At 35.0% G+C, this 22382-nt stretch overlaps 1 protein-coding gene across 2 annotated transcripts in view; it reads right to left on the bottom strand.

Moving 5' to 3' along the window:
- Nucleotides 1-965: 965 nt before the first annotated feature.
- The window catches only part of LOC117219420 (CYFIP-related Rac1 interactor B), a 32106-nt gene continuing 10689 nt past the window's right edge, over nucleotides 966-22382 (bottom strand). Inside the window, exons 2-8 of one of the 2 annotated variants that reach the window (XM_033468575.2) lie at nucleotides 12440-12637; nucleotides 9743-9879; nucleotides 9364-9588; nucleotides 7410-7744; nucleotides 5413-5492; nucleotides 5154-5280; nucleotides 966-3897 (exon numbers count right to left, since the gene is read on the bottom strand). In XM_033468575.2, coding sequence (XP_033324466.1) covers nucleotides 3760-3897; nucleotides 5154-5280; nucleotides 5413-5492; nucleotides 7410-7744; nucleotides 9364-9588; nucleotides 9743-9827 — 990 coding nt within the window. In that variant the 5' untranslated portion in view covers nucleotides 9828-9879; nucleotides 12440-12637 and the 3' untranslated portion in view covers nucleotides 966-3759. The remainder of the gene's footprint in view (nucleotides 3898-5153; nucleotides 5281-5412; nucleotides 5493-7409; nucleotides 7745-9363; nucleotides 9589-9742; nucleotides 9880-12439; nucleotides 12638-22382) is intronic. The other variant, XM_033468574.2, reaches the window with a different exon arrangement.

A 22382-nucleotide genomic window follows, 5' to 3' on the forward strand; every position in this document is an offset into this window, starting at 1 on the left:
GAAAATTGTAATTAAAGAATACGTGAATTAAAAATTTCAAAATTGTTAACAATTTAATATGTATAAAAAATTAAAAATGGATTTTTGAACAAATCAACCAATAGCTACATAATTGTTTAATATAAGCATGGCAGATAAAAGATGTAGCTTCGCTATGCAAAGCCGACGAGCAGGAAAGAAATCGCTTGAACGCTTTTTTCACATGCATCGATAGTTTTCGTAGGGATATAACGCAGCAATAATGTACTTTTAAAAGCTGGCAACGCTGTAAATTTAGCCACCTGAGAAACACACACTTTTCTCTGTTGCAGTCAGATATAGTTCACTAACTGACCGTTCCATTTAGATAGAGTCCGCTATCGTACCACAGCAGTTTCTACAGAGTCGGTAATTCAGACCCTTAGACAAAAAAAGCATTACATACAATGCTGTACGGATCCTAAGTCTGCCTTAGTACGGATGGTACATAAAAATAGATTTACCATCAGAAATGATTAGTACGAATGGTATATAGAGAAATATTTTCGCTACTGACAATACGAATGGTATATAAAAATAGATATGACCAAAGACAATCAGTACGAATGGAATATGAAAATGGATTTAATACCACAGATCGGTACAAAAATAGACAAAAAGACTAATTGTAAATTCCACTTTTCGTCTGAGGAAGTATTTTCTCAAATAATATTGAAAATTGAAAGAGTTACGTGAGCGTTAATGAATCGAAATAAAAGTTGAATTAAAACGTTCATCTTTCAAGAGTGACTCGATATTTCGAATTCTATTTGTTATATTTATTTTAAACATTAACCGCATTGCTGACAGGTAGAATTATCATATATAATAAACAGCTAGAAATAATAAAATCAATGAAATTACCAATTGCGATCCGCTGAAGTCAGTAAAGCAGGATATTCGTTAGTATTTAGTTCAATACAAATCAGACAAACGATACGACTGGATATTTATATAATGTATTTTATTAACTCTTGGGCGTCTACAGTTTCAGTTTCAAGTAACAATGTTCGTAAATAGATAATATAGCGCATTAATCGTAAAATGTTAATAATAAGTTTTACTGAAACATTCCAAACCGAAACTCTGTGCACAGCGTAATAATTGTTACTCCAGTACGTAATGTTAAAATATAACAAAATCTTACAACATTTCCAAAACTTTCAGATTCTGTTGCAACTAAAGCAAATATAATATATACATAAAAAAATATTTACAATACAACAAGAATTCCTGATTTCCTAATACAAAACACTATCTGTTTTAGAAGTATAAAAAAGATCCTTCTCTTATGAATTATTAGAATATCGTTCCACATGTTTGAAGGTTTATTCCTCAGGGTATTCATACAGCACATTACAATAAATTTTGTTTACAAAATCTTCGCATGTTTCGATCGTTGCGCAAAAGTTTTAGTGCCGAAGCATACGTTGAACTTCGATCTCATATTAACACGTGTGTAAAAGTGAATGTATCTGCGTTAACTATGTCTGTAATGCTTTCTCTCCCGCTGATACGAATGTGTAACAACTTCGATTGATCGTCTTCGAAAGAATGATTAAGAAATAGTTGGAAGACAAAGATGGGAAGCATGTGTCGTTATAAAAATATTCAAAGTCGAAAATGTAAATTTAATAAAATACTAATCTTTTAAAAATTGTTTCCGTGTTCGAATTCCTGTCTTTCTCCTTCATCTTTTTCGGCGAGAACGTTGTTTCGAAAAGGTAGGAAAATATTCTGCCCTGTCAGCCCCGATATCAAATTAATTAGATGCAACTAAGAAATTAATGTTTAGCTTGCTAAAAATACGATTAAATACGTCGAAAGTTCTTTAAAAAAAAAAAATAGAGCAAATTAAGCAACGACGTAAGAGACGAACAATCGAAATATTTCGACGAAAACAGTTTTGCACAACTAAATTCTCATGAACGTTACACTTTTAATATATTATAATCCATAAAAATGAACATAAATTCGCAAATAGGTATATCTACTCAAAAACAATAACAACACAGTTATCATAAATATCACTAAAGAAAGATTGAAAATACAATGAACACGTAAGAAATTCATCTTTAAAAGCTGTTTTGTTCTTTCGCTTCCATGTGCCAAATACCAAATTCAAAATAGTTTATGAGATCCCGTACGTTGTGAAAATGTTATATCAATCTTATATATTTAATTCGTAACGATGCTTCAAAAATTCATATTTCAATCCATAAATAGTTGAACCTATCAATTTACTGTTATACCTATTATTACGAGAGAAATGATAAAACCGACCAAGACAGCTTTCGCAATAGGATCTCTTATGTATAATACAATGTTATAACATTGGATACAAATGGTAAAAGTCTTGATACAAGAAAATGTAGACAGTTAATTGATTTCATACGCTTAAAATCTGTAAACGTGCACTTAAAAAGAGAGAGTGTAGAATGCGACTGCCAGCGCAAGGAATTACATCGTTCCAGTGAAGTTTTGCTTCAATCAAATGCATTAAAATCGCACGACCTCTTCCGTCGAAGACGCAGATAACGTCCCCGGATAAAAATCATCGTAATAATAAATGCGTAACAAAAGCAGTGATATATATTAATAATAATATCTTTGGTTTTCCATTCTCTATTATGCGGAAATCATATTAAACGAGAAGAGGGCATTTCTAGAAGGATGCTTCGTGCAGTGCGTATGCTCGTTGCGAAATTATCTGAAACTCGTCGGATAATAACGCAGCAAAATAACATTAGTCGTCCATGATTTTCACTTTCGATCAATGTCCACGCCCCTATTTATAACAATTTTCCTTAACGTTCGCACGCCCGTCGACGAGAAGCAAACGCATCGCTTAATCATTTTCGTTACGTCTCTTTGGTGCAACTGCAGCGTCGGTATTCTACTTCCATGTTTTCAAATTTTATTATGAAATTGTAAAAACACGCGCGAGATCGCTCGCCGACGGCCGCGCGGACAATTAATTACAGCTTCCCGCCCGATGACAACCGTTCAACAAAGAAAACAAGAGCTAAAAATCTCCACAATATATCTACAACGTTATTAAACCTCTCATCATAACAGTTACTTGAATGCTCGCGATCGGAATTACCCTAAGTATGCTATTGATATGCTGTAATTAACTCGTTTCTCCGTCTGAGAGAGCAATAATATTTGAATAAGTGACGTCAGTCGGGTGAATAATACTTCGGTGACGGTAATCGAACTCCGAACGAACGCAAAAAGTCGCGGTAACCTTAATCATAGTAGCAATGATCAATAAGAATTCATGTGGTTGAGGAAGATAGCGAATACCATAATAATTCCTAAACGCGCGCGTTCCTTCGCGGCAAATAAAAACGCCGCGGCGAAACGGTTCCAGCAATTCCTCCAACGATCAGTCGTCGCTTTGTATTCTTTTCGTTTCTTTTGTCTTTTTTTTTCTTTTTGTTTAACTTTCTTCTTTTTCTCGTTTCTTTTCCTATAATTTTCTAGCTTCTCTTTCGTCACAGGAAGTCGGCAGTTTTCGGGCAGCTTTAGACTCGGTTCGAAAGACTTGCGTTTTCTGGTCCACCACCCAGCCCGCGATCAGGAACAAGGAGATTGCTTGGGTCACGTGGAAACTCGAGGATATCTTCTTCAACGTCCTCGTGGCGATACAGACAAGATGCACCACTCGTTCAGGTTCCGGAAGAGTAGCAACCAGCTGTCTCAGGTTCTGATACAGCAGCCGCGTTGTTTCGGTAATCATGCCGCTAGCAGGTTTTTTATGTTCTTCGGCGTGTTGTCCTCGTTCAGATGCTTCGTGGTATAACGGAGCGCGTTTAATAGACCCTCGCTCTTGCAAGGTGGTTGATCCTTTAATAATTTTACACACCCTTTAACCTGTCGAACAAATGGAATTGTTAATAATCCTGTTCTCAAGTGGCTGATCTTCCGATATGATATACAGACTTTCCACTAAAAATTAATCATTCTGTAAGTCATGTTCACCTTTCCGCTTTGTAGATCATATTCGCCTGTTTGCAAAAAGGATTAATTTTCAGTGCAAAATCTGGACGGTTGGACAGGGGTGATCCGTAACCCGCTGACAATCGTGTTCGCATCGACGAACACTCCACTAACACAAATTCATCGATACCTAACTTTACTGATTATATTTACTACACATTTAGATTATCAATAATCATGTATTCGTCAATATTTAAAGAGATATATAGATACAGCTATCGCGACACGTTATAAACAATTTCACTGTTGACACTTTTTCAGTCTTTCAATCTTTCTAGTGTTTCAAATAGCAACTACTTATTTTTGTCCTAAATGCATAAGTCTAACAATTATAAATAGATGTATATCTTATAGTGCTCTTTAAGAAGTAAAATACTGAAGGTAATAATGAAATTTTTTAAAATTATTCAGTTAAAAGACTTCAGGTAAAAGACTTTTAAAAGCTATTAATTAAGTTAAGAAATGCAATTAACCCTAAAATGAACTTTTTTCAAGTAAATTTCAGAAGCGAAAAGTCTCATGTAATTCATTTATCGGTAGATTTTACCAAATTAGCAAATGAAAATTGATTTTGTTTTTCAACATTAGAACCACTATCTGATAATAAACAATGATCTAGATCTTTAAGTAATGATATATATGCATGTTAAGTAATTATTAGTTTAAAATTTTAAGAAATCGTGCAAAACTAGTCTCTAACTTATGTAGAACATTATTGTAAATAACAGTTCATACATTAGAGACTGCGAATTAGTATTTAAATAAAGCTTTTACAATACGAATGTTAAAAATTACGCAGAAATAGGTTTAAGAAGATATTGTTTCTAATCTAAAAATCGAAGTTCTATTTTATTCCAATTCGTTGCAATCGAAGTAGAACAGTTTGACAGTTTAATCGTTGTATGTAGATTGGCCAATTCGAATTAAAAATGGATGCAATAAATGTAATATATAAACATTTAATTTATATTGAACAATCCCATCTGTATTGAACAAATCCCATAAAAGTTTGAAATCAGTTGCCAACATGATCCCTATGCAGGTAAGATTGTCTTCGATTTGTTAACTGAATCGTTAAAAATACTTTAACGATTTCTGTTTATAATTGGAGTAACTCGATGTATACTTACATCAACATTCGAACCCTTAACAAAGGCACCTTGAGGGTGAACGTGATCATAAAGGATCACTAATCCAACCATCACTCTTAGAACAAAGAGTTGAGTTTCTTCCCGTTGGAACTGCGCCAGAAGATTGCTAAGAGAAATAATACACGTCAGTTTAAACCGAAACGATAAGTCACTTCCTCTTCCCGAAAGCTTTGTATTCTATTTATGTAACTCGAGAATGCTTTTTTACGTTGAATTATCAATGAAGGATTTTACTTACGGATTTTCTAACATTCGTAGGCAAACTTTCGCCATAGTACCAAGAGTTTCCGTGATATTTTCGCGCGCTACGTCTTCGTTCTGAAATAATAAACACGCGATGTTACTTCTTTAAACAAGAGCATTGACCTGTAGAAATAATGGAACTGGGTTAACATAGTGTAATCAATACATTACGAAGTGATACTAACAATTAGACAGCGGATATTACGGAAAAACTGAATAAATCAAGTGCAAAACAGTGAAACCATTTAACAGATTTAAAACCAATGTTCTATTGCTTTCAATTCATTAATATAATCGAGGAAAGAAATATATGTTGTTGTAGCTTCACTATCTTGCAATTAATACAAGCGATTTTCATTTTGTAAAAGATGACATAAAAGTGTAGAAAAACGTTAAATATCATTTAAACAATTCATATCTTTCACGTGGTATTTATATTTGGTTTAAATATGAAACGGGGAATCCATAAATAAAATTTTAAAGCCTTAAAATTCACAATATAGTTGTATAATTTAGAGAAACTTAAGTGATGCGATTATGATATTAAAAAAATGGTTAAGTAGTAATGTAATGAAATGTAATGAAATATTAATGAAATGATAGGATTGAGAAATAGTTAGATATGTGCGAAACACTTTTTGATCGATACATAACATCGACCGCGTATTGGACGTGTTAAAATATTTTTAGTTGTCTATTTTTCTAACTGGAAGATCGATGTGGTTTACCAAACACATGTCCTAAACACTTCCTGTATCTTCCCAATGGAAACTGTATCTGTGCAATTTAAACGGATCTACCATTAGGCTGTTAAATGTTCCGAGAAGGGTTGCAGTCTGATTCATTTCATATAATGGATTTTAATTTTCTACTTGAGCGCACTTAACTATTTTTATATTGTACTGTTATTCTCTTTATCCGAAGGCAGTTTTGCCTGCCAACGCAAGTTCCCGCGCAGCTAATTTGTATACTTGTTTCCTTCAATCGAAATGATTGCAGAAGCATGAAAATTAATCTTAAATCTATCCAATAATCTAAGAAGGAAAGCAATTGTTCTTAAAAACATTATCTCAACGTTACAAATATTTGTTTGGTAAACGTAGTACGTAAAAGATAACGCGATATCACTTCATTACGATGTTCTCTTTAGTTGTTTGTGTAGGCTATTCACGGTAAATTCTCCACAAAGGAGCCTAAAAATATTTCAATTCTGGTATAAAATAGCATAGATAAAAATAGGCCGTCAGTGAACGGTTAAGAATGGAAAGCTCATCGCCACTCGACATATACGTTTATACGAAGAATAGGTTCCGCAACAATGCTGTCTCGTCCAATATTATACATACATATAGCGAAGCGAATGAACTCATTTGAACCGAAACCAAAATAGATCTTCATTGTCAGAGACATCGCGAAAGTGATATTTATAAAATAGTAAAGCAGCGACTTAACCAAAGAGTATCGATTTCGTCTCGTTGCAATTAATTTGTGAACAATTTACGGAATTGAGATTTATCACGTCTAGACTGCTGTTAAATAAATTAGATTGTCAGATCGGATCTTCGTAGCCAAAAATCCGCAGACTAAGATAAGATAAAATAAAACAATTCCCTACATTGTTTCAGACAAACAAAACATAAAATCGACCCATTCATTCGCTTCAAAATTCAAATAAGACAATTCAACATTTCGTGAATGAGTGCACAAAAATTCAATCAACCGATTATTTTCTTTTCAACGGACTGCCATTGAATAAAGCGCTATTCCATTACAATTTATTCTACAAAAATATTCCACTTAGTATCCACTCGACCGAGAAGAATCGGAAATAAGACACGTAAATATTAATGGTTCGTTTCTAAACGGCGGATACTTTGGATTCCACGTAACAAGAATGCAGTCTAGCATAAGTTGGCGTCTGGTCAGATCAATAATCGCCGGCAACGGAAGAAAGATAGGAAAGTACAAAGAAGAGAAGTGGGTACCACTTACGTCCATCAAGAAAGTAATGCTTGCGTGACTCAGAACGCGAAGCATGGGTGTCGCGTGGGCGTAGAACAAGGACATTCGGTTGGCAAGCTCATTCCCAACCACGAGATTCTTTTCAGCGGTGTCCTGCCTCGTCAGGGATGCTCTGGTCAACGTTCTCCGGTAGTAACTGAAGTCGTTCTGGATCGCGGGGGTCTTCATCTTGTGCTCGTCAAATTTTAAAACGAATTCCAATATCTCGGCCAGCTGTTTCACCAGAGCCTGTTGCGTCTCCAGATGCTGGGTAGGAGACAGGTTCCCTGAACATAATTGACCCAGGATCTTCGGCACCACCCTTTCTGGAACAGTCCAAATTGCCACAGTGAATGAAACTAATTTTATTTACTTATTTATTTATTGAGCATCAACGGGCCAAATGCCCTTCTAATTTCTCTACAAACATTCAATATAATAATGCAAAAGTAATAATACAAAAGTGATAAAATTAAGATAATGGTTACAATGGTTATATTAGCTTATGAGCTAATAAGCTTATGAGCTGATAAGGATAGGAACCGAACCATAATGTGGCATCTCGTGAAATTTTGCTGATCACCTGGATGAAGATAATACATACAACAAATTCGCATATGTTGGTTTAAAACATGCTAACAAAAATAATCTATGTCTCATATGTAGAGTTTCATTGATACACTATGGATTTTTATACGCAAGTGTGCACATTAATAAAAATTATTAATATTTTGATTTCGCTCTCATCATGAGCAATTTTTTAGTTATAGAATTTTATAAAATAAATGAAAATTGACACGGAGACATTGTTGAGATGTTTCTCTGACTGTAGCTTGTACATTGAAATTGTAAACGATTGACAATCCTACTAAAAAACGTAGTTGTATAAAAGTATCGTTAATTTTCAACTTAAAAATAAATTATCAATCAATTATAAAAACACTGCAAATAATTTACTAGGTCGATGCATAGAAAATATTAGTTTCACTAATAGGTAAACTATCGACAGCAGTTAGTGGCGAGAATTTATAAATTTCGCAGAAACATCTGTTTTCTATACGCGTTTATTGACTCATTAATAGCGCCGGCCCGCTTTGGCAACTTCCGCGGAATTTCGAATAGAGGCGATAAATTCTTCGGAATTTTGAAACGGCTGGAAGTATCGGTTGTGTCGATGCGATGCTATTGGATTTTCGATCACCGGCGTATGTCGGAATTTCCCAGCTAAACAATTCCCAGCTGTACATCGCTGGCGCAATATCGACGTTTAACTTGGTACGTTTTTATCTGGCCCCAGCGAGTGACAGCGTAATTAAAGCACGCTGCAGATACCTCTACATGAAAACGAAAAAAGGTTTCCGCTTTTGATTTGTCTGGTCAAGAAGTCGAAACGGTGGTTCACCCATTAAAATTGCTAACAGCCCATCGGAATTTCGATTCGATATTGTTGGCACCAGAGAAATGAATTTAAAAATGTTACACGATAGTATCAAATTTTTAAATTAATATTTCACGATGTATGAACACGTTTTCAAATAGATTTCACCGAAACATTCGAAACAAAAATTGATTTCCAAGTCTTTTATTTATGCACAAATGAAAATATGTTTAACCCTGGAATTACCAAACCGGTAAAAATGATGATGGTGCGACATGTTTTTGCACAGTTACTGAAATTATAGAGAAACGTTTCGATAAAAAATTTTTCTTTTTCTTTACTGGAGCATATACTATAATGTTATATAATATATAATTATTGTTATAAAATGATTTAGAGCTCGGTAGTTCCAGGGTTAAGTATAAATGGGAAATGAGATGCAAAGTGGAACAAAGTTAGCACCGTGTTTTGAATGTATTCGAGGTAGCAGTACCTTTGAAACTGACTGTTCAGACGGGAAACAGTTTTTTCGAAATTGCTGTTAACAGGAAAACGAAGGAAACTTACCAAGTTCCAAAGAAAACTCATAGAATTTTTTCAGCTTTGCAACAAGAGGAGCCACGGTCAGATAGGCTTTCCGCTGACACTCTTCCGTGGCCTCCGAAATCGCTTCCCTGATTTCTTTGCCGGCTCCTTTGTAGCACTGAATCTCCTCCAAGATAGATTCTGAATTTTTCAGAACTCTTTGCACCGCCTCAAAGGTCTCCCGTTCCATGTCGGAAGGTTGTGCGTCTGGAATACGATACAAACCGCTATCATTATCCGGCCGGTGCCTATCGTTTCTGAAAGGCTTCCAAAGCCCCATTCGAAAATATTCCCTCTTCCGTAGGGAATTTAACGAGCGCTTCGAGAGTTTACCATGCAAGAATAAACTAGTTTAACTTACTTTCGAAGTCCAAAAAGACGTCATACTTTTGAGGCGTGCAACAGGTAGACTCATCCCGAGCCAGAAGACTTAAAAGCTTGCCCATCTTCGGTTAGAGAGTTTCTCTGCTCAAACGTTCCTTACAGCATGAAAGGCATCTGGATTGAAAGGAAAACTCTTTCAGTAAATACTCGACCGCACGAAACGCGGAGGTGTCGCGTTAAATCGTTCCGCGAAACGCGTTGCTCGCGAAAGTCACTCGCTAATGTCACTCGCCGATGTCACTCGGAAAGAAGTACAACGAACCGTAAAACGGAGACGAACGATTAACGATGCGAACGTGTAATTTATCGGTGGCCTGTCTACAATAAAAGCTGGAAATAGTAGCGGATCGTTGACAGATCCCGTAAATACACCTGTCTACCGAGAAACGCGAGAATAAATCCCGACGGAGTCGCGCTCGAGTGGACTTTCGTTCAGCGTTTCGAGCTTGCGTCGTTACCGGTCGGAGTCAGAACGGAATTTGAATTTCTGGCCCGATCCCTAAACCGATCTGCGCGGACATGTCGAAGTGTTAATTCCAGACGAACTGCGTGTATGCATGCGAACGCGTGCACGTACACAGGCGTCCGGACTTGTGTATGCACGCAGAACGAATGAATTCTGTGAACTCGTGAACGAGGGACGAACGTTCTGTTCTGCTAATTCGAGTCTGCTAAGTCAATGTGTGCTGACCTCACCTGGCACGATAAAGAGTTCTAAGGACCCTCATCTCGCACGATTACTGATTTCGATGGGCTCTCGATTTTCGTTTCCGCTTTTATTCGCGGACATTAGCAGAAATTACGCAATCAATCTAAAAATGTTACTATCGTCCACTCCACAGCTTCTGCATATTGGTATATTGTAAATGAAGTTCTTACGCTTGTTGCTCTAATAAAACACTTCTAAAATTGCTATTTTTTCATAACAACTATATAATAGAATATAATTTTAATTTTGTTAACGTAGTTTTGTAATATTTTCCAATTATCGGTTTTTCTTTCGAGCATACTCGTCATAACACAAAATTTGTCTTTTTTTATGATAAGCATACTTGTCAAAAACAGACAGCTGGTCAAGAAGGATATATGTGTGCTTTGATATTCTTTATTAAATTATATATTTTAGGAAAGTGTTGTATTTAACCAACATATAAAGAACATCAAACTTATACAATGTAATTACAGTATCTTAAATACTTTTCAAATAGATTGCAACAGCTGACTGATTAATTTTTATATATGCTATAAGTAGACTAAGTCTAAGTTGATTGTAAGAAACTTAAGTCAAATGAAAATGTTTTTCCTCTTTTAATAATTTAATAAGGTGTACGTACTATAAAAATATTCATTTTTGTCAAAAATGCATAAAATCCACAAATCCACAATAATACAATCTTAATGTAAATAGTGAAAGAATCTGTAGAAACAAAAATACGAAAGCTTTGTTCATTAAGATTATTATCTTCGAACAATATCGTACATTGAAACAGATGTCATGGCAATTAGACTGCGAATTTCATACGTTTGTGACAAAAATTAATAAATGAAACATAAAGCAGTAGAAAGATTAAAAGAATCAAAGTCATGTTATTAAAATTACCAAAAGAAAAAGAAATTTTTTTATTTTTCACGCAAATCTGCAGTCCAATGACAATGAACTAAAATCTAAATTCAGATCTAATCTCTACGATAAGGATTCCATATCAGATTCACTCCGACGGTAATGCAGGGATCAAACAGCGTTATCTCATTGTCAGCTTTGTTAGCTTTTTACGATAACACGTGCAATATTACGTCTTGTCGTTAGAAACCAAGGAAAAAAACCGACAAGATTGTTCCGCAGTTGCGATGCAGTCGATGTGAATCATAGAAATTCGTCGAGTAGGATTTATCGGATGAAGCGACCGCGATTGACGTTATTGGAGCGATAAAACCGCGATAAACACTGGCATTCGGTGAAACCACGTCCGAACCGAAAGGACAACGGTCGGTTTTACTAGATCTAAAATTGTGCAGCAGGAGATTCCAATGTACCGGTGAATGTCTCCGTTATTTTTAGCGGGGAAGTGTACGTACCGCTAACGAACTTCCCTCGTCACTTAGAGCCCCGCATAGTGGCAAGATAGCCCCGCGTGAAAAATTCATTAATCCACGCTAAAAGCTTCCGATAAAGTTGATAAAAGGCCAGCTGATACAGCGCACCCGATGGAATTTACTTTCCCTTATCCGGCCAACGTAGCGCGGATAAACCGACCATCGGCGCTGTTCGTACGGATCGATCACACTTTTCTTTCACGAGGAATCGGGCACAGTTGGAAATAACTTCGCACTGCGATTGGAATAAATGTTTGCACGATTCCTCGTGTGATACGGCGCAGAGCTGAACGCGAGGCCTGCACTCTGTCTTCGTGCCGACGCCGAAGGGGCTGTCAGGATCTTTCCCAGCGATGTCAGCGTGATCGGCCGCGCAAACATAGTTCGAACGCACCCCCGCAGCAGCACTTCGTTGTTGCGTGGCTCAGAGCACTGCGAAATTTTCACTGGGGCGCGGCGGTCACGAGTTCACAGAGAGAAGGAACAGAATCACTCGGACTCATGGGATTGTTTCGCGAGGGTCGAGCAAGGGGTAGTAAATCGAACGGAAATTGACGATTTCTGCCGGGTCTAGACTCACCGTGGTGCAGACTTGCCGAAATCGCAACCGGCAACGCCAATACATGATGCTGGCAGGTGCACGTCCTAGGGTGGTCAACAAGTACGCGAACGGAGTGCAACAACTGTCATTCAGCGGACCGCCATATTGCCGTTCCCGATGGGGGTTAACGTTGTGTAGTGGCGCGGTTCGAGACCTCTCCTTATTTGGTAAACTACCCTGGCGGCGGCACGTTCGCGCGAAAAATCAATGGGGGTTAGTTCGCCCGTTTACCCTCGGGGTGACGCTGCTGACTACTATTTACGATCGCTTGAATCTCAGGGAAACTTTTCGTTCGGTCAGCTGGTCGATTATTGATTCGACATAGAGAATATTGTTCGGAGGAATTTATTGAGGCTTGAGAAATATTTTAGGATTTTACTATCGTATTTTTGTTCGACAGAATATTGACAGAATGATCCGAAAATGGCGCTCGTTTGGCGGCACTCGACCGCAGAGCGTTGACACCTCGAAACTGATTGTCTTTTACGTTTGGATCGATGAACGTTAACAAGGTTTTGGAAATCTAGTTGGATTTGTAGTTATTTCAGAAATAGTCTTCGTTTTGTTAAGACGATTCCGATATGATATTTAGAATAGATATTTAAAACTCCACCATTTGCAGACGATTCTCATCGATGATCTACAAGTAATTGTAGCAAAATTTCGTTGGAAAAATGATCGATAAACGTTTATTGCTCTCTGATTGTTTTATTAGCGAACTCGGGACTTTGTGCATTAATAGCTACTTGAACGTGTGTGCGAAAGTTTCGAGACATTTCTATTTTTATCCGGGAGATAATTTTGCTATTAATAGAATTATGATTTTAATAAATTTATAATATAAGACGGGAAGTAATTGCAATGCCTGTAAATTAATCCATGAAAACCTGGCTTGTACAAAGACCTTCGGTTTATTTGTTAATAAATATAGAAAGTAAAAAGATATCGTTATTTTAAGATAAGTTTTGTGATCATTGAATTGCCACGCTATATTTTTCTTTAAATTAAATACCTAGTATATTTAAGAAAATTATACATACATTCGTCTTCCCAGAAATGTTATATGATAACAAATAAGTATCTTTACTAGTTAAGATTTACATTTACAATGATAACACTGCATAAAATTCACAAATGAAAATCAATAAATTGATATGAATATTTTAATTTCTGCGACAAAGAAGTTTTTATATAATATTACAAATAATATTTCAGTACAAAATATTTTAGTATCATAAATTTCAATTTTATTTGTAACGTTATACCTTAATATAATATATCATTATGTAGAAAATATAAAAATAATATAATTACTAAATTTTGTATATTAAAGTGTCTGTGCTTAAAGAAATGAAACCATTAAAATTTTTATTTCAAATAACTGAAAGATAAGTTATTTTTATTGATTGGAAGTAAATAAAATGGTTGCAGACTCCTTTTGCAAATATACATGCAGTGTCATCGCAAATACGGAAATTTATCTGTGATGACTGCATCGGTATATTTGCGAAGCACGTGGGCTCTGCGGGTTGTACTTCAAAATATGGTTACTGATTTAGAATTTCTCGGGAACTGGCGGCCAACTGATCCATGAGGGGGTACGCTTGTTTTCGTGGACCAACGGGTTGCCGGTAACGGTCAGAATGGAACTTGAAAGGGCAGACAATATGGTTGAGGTTGACTGAGTTGCTCGGAATAAATCGTGTTTAATGTTTATGTAGCTTTACCGAGAATACGCGGTTCATCTCCTTTATAGGTTAACGCTCGAGGAATAGACAGATGACATTGAAATGACATCCCATTTATAAGTTATCGGAAAACTCTCATACTCGTTCAACAACTCCAGATACTTTGTGAAGAGAGACAGAAGCTATTCAATGACTAACGTTGGATAGTTCTACGGAACAAATGAGATTTAGAGATCATTTTCTAGATTGAGTTGTACGCGCGCGTACGAAATTACATAGAAAAGTTTAATATTTTATTAGAAGAATATATACAATTAAAAACGAAAGTATATTAACACAGATAACTTTTAATTATATGATTTACATCTTGATAATACAACGATATTTAATGTATTTATTTAATATTTCAAGTGTAGTCCATTGTAAACGTAATAGCTTATAATCAACAAATGTAATTAATGATGGTAATTTCTTATTTAAAGTCGTCGAAACATTGTTAATATTTTAATAAATTACATCAAAAGCTATATAAACTGAAAAGTTGTATATGTAGGGTGTGTTTGTGAGAATGATAAATGATAATGATAAATAAAAATTAAATAAAATTATTAGATCATAAACAATGTGCAGACTGAAATTCTATGCACTTGCAGCAACTGCAACTGCATGAAACTCGCAATTAGTGGAAGAAGAGGTTTCTGTAACGTAACATCTTTACGTAACATCTACATTTATCCCGGTAAAAACATTGCTCCATGATTTATATACGAATTATTTAATCTGCATCATTTTCAATAACTTCATTTCATCATAGTTTGAAATACAAGTTTCACACATATAGTTGTATATTTTCATTTACAGTTTTATCACTCAGATGGAAATAAATGTGTGCATAATATTCGTCGCGCACGAAGGCTTCTATTAAATGACCCAATAAAATAAAGTATTTAAATGTCGTCGCGGTGTCGCGATTTTACACCTCTTTCAAGCTCACTATTGGATAATCGTCGGAAACCGTGGGGGGGAAGATAATCGGCGTATATTAAAGGCCTTTTTGTACATCAATTCCAGCAAATCAATCAAGACCCTCGGTACCTCCCACCATGACCCCCCTGTATGAGTTCCCCTTTCCCTTGAGCAACCTTAATTCCATCGTTGCGATGACGAACAAACCTACAATGACGCTACCGATGACTTTCAATATAACACGCATTCGCATGCAAATATCTGAGCGTGTGCGAAAAATACCAAGACGAGTGATTTCCGTTTCCGTGTGCACTTTCCACTTCTCAATAATATTACAGACTATTATGGAACATTCTTTATTCTCTTTATTTGCGTTAAGTTGTTCAGTTCTGTTTTGCTTTGTATGCTATAAAATATTTTTACCTAAATATAAGATAGGTTTTTTTAACAAATTTTCAACGACTGTGCAGAAATTCGAAAATTTGCACGAATATTAATATAGGAACACATAGATATCAGTTTCCGAGGCTAGATGTTGGCAATTCTTGTTTAAAGACGATAAAAATAGCACTCTCTTAATCAAGAGACTGTTTCACTTCATAAAACTGGAAAGGGGACGATGTTCCTAATAGGCACCAAGAAAAAAGCATAAAACTGGATGTTTAGGTCGAAGTGTGTGCAACAAGCCAGTCGTATAAGTGTCTTATTTTTAGAGATAGGAAAAACGGTTCAGACGAAAATTATTCGACTTTGAGAAGATCATGATACGACGTCGGTTTCGTTTCTAACAGGGAGCAACAGGAATAAGTTCATTAAATGACGCGACAAATATTTTATTGACATCTTGTAGAATCGTTTAAGATAGTTTACAGTTTCAAAAAACTAATTTATTTGTAATCTAAATATCTAGAATTTTTAGAGAATTGCAAACTGTTTTAATCGTAAATGATTATATGCTTTTAATAGCGGAATACAGATTTATAAAGAACTATCCGCATTTCCTGCATGTTGCTCACTCTTTGTAGGAACTCATTCTCCGATACACTTCGATATAAAAATTTGACGATTACTCTACTTCAATTCGATAACTTCGATGTTAGGTGTTCTAATCGTATTGACACGGTGCAGCTGCTGATAGAGTAAAACTTATCACTCTAGTTCAAACCTGTATCAATAGCAAGAAAATCCATCAATCAATATCTGTATTTTCAATTCTTTGAAAGAATTATATATTTGCACAACCAGAACACAAAGGATCCATTTATCAAAACAGTCACAATTTTCGAGACTGCACATCTTCGTACAAAACAGAAATTTTCTATGGAAATTATAATAAATAGGATATTAATAAAAGAATTTGTTGTTTCTTCAATTACTTTAATAAATTGAAAACGATGTGTTGATATCCTTAAATTCATATTCTCACTGTTTAAAATTTTATCGAATTTCTTTTTGTCTAGTGATCATTATAATTATTCGTATGCATTCCAAGCACCTCAATGATGACAACAAATTCTCCAAATTTCCTTCATCAAAGATTTCACAAACACGTTATCCGAAAATAGTTTCCCGGACACGGATATTTTTGTCGTTATTACTTCCCAGTGCATTAAATTTTCCCTATCTGCACCTGTTTCAGACTCAACCGAGTCCAATAAAATCCAGAAATAATTAAAACGGCCATTAATGCTGAAAGAAGTTGTCGCGTGATGCGTCTCGTGGGAAGAAATCAGTTTCGAAACGGGTTTCTGTACTTTTATCAATGAGAAAAAAAACCGATTTTAATAATCTGTGGTCAATTACGCGAGCAACAAGCGCGGCCGCGTATACAGTGACTCACAAAAGTATTCGAACACCATTTCAAACGAAGTAACTTTTTTAAAATTTGGAGCCAATGACTTGAATTTTGTTGGACATTTTACAAGGACTACTAGTCAACGCCTAAAATATGTGTTTTAAACATTACAATTAGTCAAAATGACAATATATAAAACAGACAAGTTTTAAACTTTTCCATCTGAGCCTCGAACGAAAACTTAACGAATGAAATTCATATAATAATAATTCATCAAATATAGTGGAAATCGCAATGTTTTAGAGACTTTTACATCTTGAAATGCTTGTAACTGTGTAACTGTGTTATTATGTTTCTGATGAAATGTTTACATTCTTTAAATTTTCGTTTTGTAGATTGATCGTGGAACTATTGTATGTGGCGATTGTATATAACAATTGTATGTAATAATCGTATGTAATAATCGTATGTAACAATCGTATATACTGATTGCATATAATAATTATATGTAATGATCGCATATTCGATGGTAGTTACCAGAACCATCACAAAAACGATGTTCAATGATCATTATGTAAAATATTATAAAACGAATATAACATTAAACATATTTCGCTAAACCTTCCAGACCTTAACTTCATTAAGAAAGTTTCAATATATGAGTTATTTATTTTTGTATCATTCCAACTAAGTGCAAAGTTGACAAAAACTGTTCAGGCATTATCTAGTAAACTTGCCCCTCCAACATCACAAAAAGATTGAAATCGTTTGTTCTAATTTCGAAAAAGTTACTTTTAAATGTGTTGGAATACTTTCGCGAACCACTGTGGATCAATTGTCGTTGGTTTCCTGTGTCAGCGTTCTTAATCGGTATACCTAACCGATCACGTTCTAGAAAATGAGTCCAGGTGCCAGTGAACCCATCGATAGAAACTATGATCGCAGTAATATCCTATTTCGCTATTCCGCGCGCGGGTTCCACGCAGTCTGCAAACATCATCGGGGCTGTCGTTGCATTCGACGCGGCAGCGGTAGATATCGTTAACGACACTTCTCATTCCGCGAGTACAGTGTCCATAGAACGCGGAGGAGCAGCCTTGTAGTGACTCTTTAAGCGCAAGCACCACTCGTCCGCGGCTGGCAAGTCTGAATACGCAACACCGTGCGTGCTTAATAAGGCAAGCGTGTACGAACGCAGCTTAAATACCAGGGAAGCACGTAACTACCTACGTCTAGCGATGGGTATTCGAGACGTTCGAGCATGTCCGAGCCTACCGTAGGCTGGACTTGTAGCTACTGGTCAAGCTCTGCTGTCGACTACGCAAAAACGATCGAAACAGGTGTTTGGATTTCCTGGGCTTGGTAAAAATAAATTGTAATTGTAATGTATAAGATATTGCAATGTTAAGGATATTGTAACGTTAAAGGTATTGTAATTCATAAGGTAACGGAATCGATGTTTGATTTTCCTGAGCTTGGTAAAAACCAATTGCAATCGTAATATAGGGGTGACCTGAGCTAAAAGTTCCGGGGTAAGTTTTTCCGATGGTAACATATTTCAAATAAAAAAGAATCGCGTTATGCTTTCAATTATTTTCACTCCACGTCGTCAACCATTTTAGTAGCGTCCGCGACAGCGAATTGTGTGGTTTTACACAAGATAGCAGTCACATATCAAGTATATAAATATTTCGCAGTCACTATCTTTTTGTCTAATTCAATTATTTAATGTCAATATCGTCTATTATCCTGTTCTTATAAATCAAATAACATTTAAGAACATGTGTTGCAATAGCAATTATTAGAACATTTGAACATATAAACAAAATATTTTCATACATTGCTCAAGTTGTTCCTAAATTATCATAACATTAGATTATTATTTTCATCTTACTACATCAATATTTATGCCAAAGATAGTATATTTTTTTCTTTCAAAAATATATATGTGTTTCTGTTAATCTGAAGTTAATAAACAAACTCTATTTATAAAATTGTATTTCACTTCATTAGAGAATGAAATGTCTTACTAGAAAATAATATTTATTTCTTAGTAACAATTTACCCCAGAGCGTTAACAACATACCCCACGAAAGAGTAAGAAGTTCTGTTTGAGTTTCAATGAAAAACTTATTGCAATATATTAAATTTGAGATGACAATCTTAAAGTAGAACAAATTTGATAATAAATTCGTCAGAAGTGAAAAAAGTAACTGTATTATTTCTTAGTCAATTTGTATGTTTTCTCAAAATCGGAACTTTTAGCCCCGGTCTCCCCTATAAGATAATTATACATAAAAACCATTCATCTATAATAGATGCTCCTCACTGTACATTTTGTCACACATAAATGGCAATAAAATCACAGTTCAATCAAAATAAAAGTACCAAAGAGTTTTGTTCTTGTATTTCACGTTTAGAAATGTTTGAATGACACACAAATAATGTACACGATTTTAGACAGAAGATAAACTGTCGTACTGTTCAAACAGATGACAAGAGACTGCAAAAGATTGGACAATGGTTGCACTTTTTGCTTACATTTCTTGATCAGTTAGTGCCGCCTTGTAACTGATCCTTGGATAGCCAGCTTTCTCCAATCTGGTTTTCATGACAGAAATGGGTAGATCAAATATCTGGATAGCAAAAGTATTTTAAGAATTTCGGTATTTTTTCATGTCATTTTCAACTCGTTAATATTGTTGAGAAAAGAAATCCATGTTCATGTAGATTCTGTATCTTGCAATTGATGTAGGCGGCTTCTATCTTTTTTAATCTACATAGTTGCTAAACTGCTAGAGTTTGCCATTTTGTTTCAGAAATAAAAATTGTTTACAACTATAAGCATTTTATACTACGTAAAATTTATAATATTGATTTTTCATTTGAAGATCAACTTGCATACGTTCATCAGCGATAGTTACATAAAGGATTCTCAAGTCACAAAATATCCATTTTTATTCTATATTTTAGTCTTACAAAATTATATTTTGCTCTTTCGTTCATATTTTCATATTTAAGGTATGTATGTAACGGTTGAAAACAATAAATAAATTAATTGCAGTCAAAGGAGAATCAAATTTGCAACGAAATATAGAAAATAAGAGAGATTAAAAATATTTTGTTGTTGTCTGAAAGGACAGCTGTTTCCATTATTAGCTATTTATTGTGCAATAAGTAACTTGAAGCTTTAGCCTGCTTAAACTTCGACTCCAGTTCAAACAAGTTCAAACACCTGCAAGCAGGTGGCAGGTCGATCATCTTGATACTTTGGAGCAGCAGGAAAATGATCACAGATAATTATCAAGATGATCCAATCCGATTCAAGATCCAACCGACTTGAACTGATTTTCACCTACTGAGGCTCAAGCAGACTATTATAAAAAGTTGAAGTGGATGGAGTTCTTTCAAATCCCCACTGGTTATAATATTGTATAGTCTGCTTTTTAATGTTGAGTAAACCATTGTTTCAAATAAAATTGGAGAGTTTTGTATTCTTACTTAAGAACTTAGTAAGTTCATCATATAATATGTTTTAGTTTATTGTATATACGTGATAGCAATCATTTTGTTTGGCGGTTACTAGAGACAGTAAAGCAAATGTATTTTATTGCAATAGAATTTTTTAAAATTATTTTTATTACTAAGAAATCTTGTAAATGTGTATTTAAAATTCAAGATTAATAAGATGAACTAACAAGATTGAATGTATGAAGACAATGCAGATGTTGTGTAATTTTATCATATGTGTTGGAGAGATTTATCAAGGAGATTTATTCATCAATTGTCTTATTCAATTGGTTTATAACTTTAGTAGCTCAGCAGTGAATAGTTACGGTATTAAAATATACTTAATTTACCACAACCTCGTACATATAAAATATCATTTTAAAATACAGAACAATATTGAATATCGCACTCTAAACTGATTTTGAAATCTTTTCAATTCCCAACATCTATTTAATATGAAGATTAAAATCCAATATCAATTTAATATGATCGCATACTTTCAATCTCTTATGTAAAAAAAAAAACTTGAAAAGTGTATTATTTCATACATACAGAATATTAAAGAAATATTTTATTGCAACTTCCAGTTTCGAGAACGTTTTAATATTTTGTTAACTTCCCCCTCCACCTAAAAAAGAAAATCTAACTCCAATTTGATCGAAAGCAATTTATGTATTTATCTATAATAAGCAAATCATTTTGCTGAACCGTTCAAAGTTTAAGTCGCCAGTATAAAGCGTCAGAAAACCCATCACTACTTAACAATATCCAGCTCGCATATCTACAGCGACGCGTTTCGTTGTGCTCGTGTGATATGGTAGAACATGCTCCCTGCTGGACGATATCTAAACCTGGTTAGCTATGCCTTCCGCGGCTTTGACCTGCTTAACAACTGGGCAAATTAATTGCGGAACCTGGTGGGCAAGAGGAACGCTGCGGACGTGCGCGCTGCATTAAAGATTATGAGACTGTTAGCTGCAAAACCTTGGCTACTCTACGACCGGCAAGTGCAACGAGAAATAGATCTCGTTAACTTTCGTCTAGGATGCGTGCCTGTTTCGTTTGACTACCAGAAAGTATTACGCAAAAAGGCTCTACAGGCAGCGGAACTAACTTGTTTCCTTTGTTTAAGGACGGCGCGTAATTTCTTTGTTGGAACGGGGTCAATATATTCATGCTTTTAAAAGGCGTTGATTATGAGGCGGAACGCAAAATTGAACGGCGTGCAACCGGCCTCAAAACCCGACGGATTACCACCGTTAGAGCATGAATCATGCGTCGGGTTGCTCTGAAAGGAAAGTGGAATAAAATGATTAAATTCCTTATCTTTCGCCTGCAAAACATCTTATTCACTGCTTACCGTTTCTTCCCGACGTAAATATTTATGCGAGGTATGTGAAACTTGATAACGTTGTCGTGACACTATCCTTAGAATGTCAAGTGCTGTTTTGCACAACATTTTACAAATTTTAATTTTTATATTTCTCGTGTCATTAACATGAGGTTTGTGAAGCACTAATGTTGCCTTGTAACAAACGTATATTTATACATATCCTTAGCAGTTTTTATTGCAATATAGATGAAACGAATTTATTGAATAAAATATCCATGCATATACCGTTACAATAGCAACAAGCTTAAATTAAAATATTTCGAACGCGATAAAATGACTAGTATTAAATTGTGTTCTCTAAAATCTTTTAATATCATCATTCAATATGTGAAAAAATATGAAAAAAATACACGTAGATGTTCTGGATGAACGTTACAAAATTATTTACATTTTTAATATGTTTCTTATATGATTGAAAGTAATAAGTATACCAATAAGTGACATCCTTTTTTTGATGCTACTAAAATATTTCATTTTATTCGACATTTAGATCAGCTTCTCAATAAAAACACTAAATATTAATAAATTCAACTGGTATTCTGGCTACGTAATAATTACATTATATATTAA

Source organism: Megalopta genalis, chromosome 2 (genome assembly GCF_051020955.1).
Source record: "Megalopta genalis isolate 19385.01 chromosome 2, iyMegGena1_principal, whole genome shotgun sequence".
NCBI lineage: Eukaryota > Metazoa > Arthropoda > Insecta > Hymenoptera > Halictidae > Megalopta > Megalopta genalis.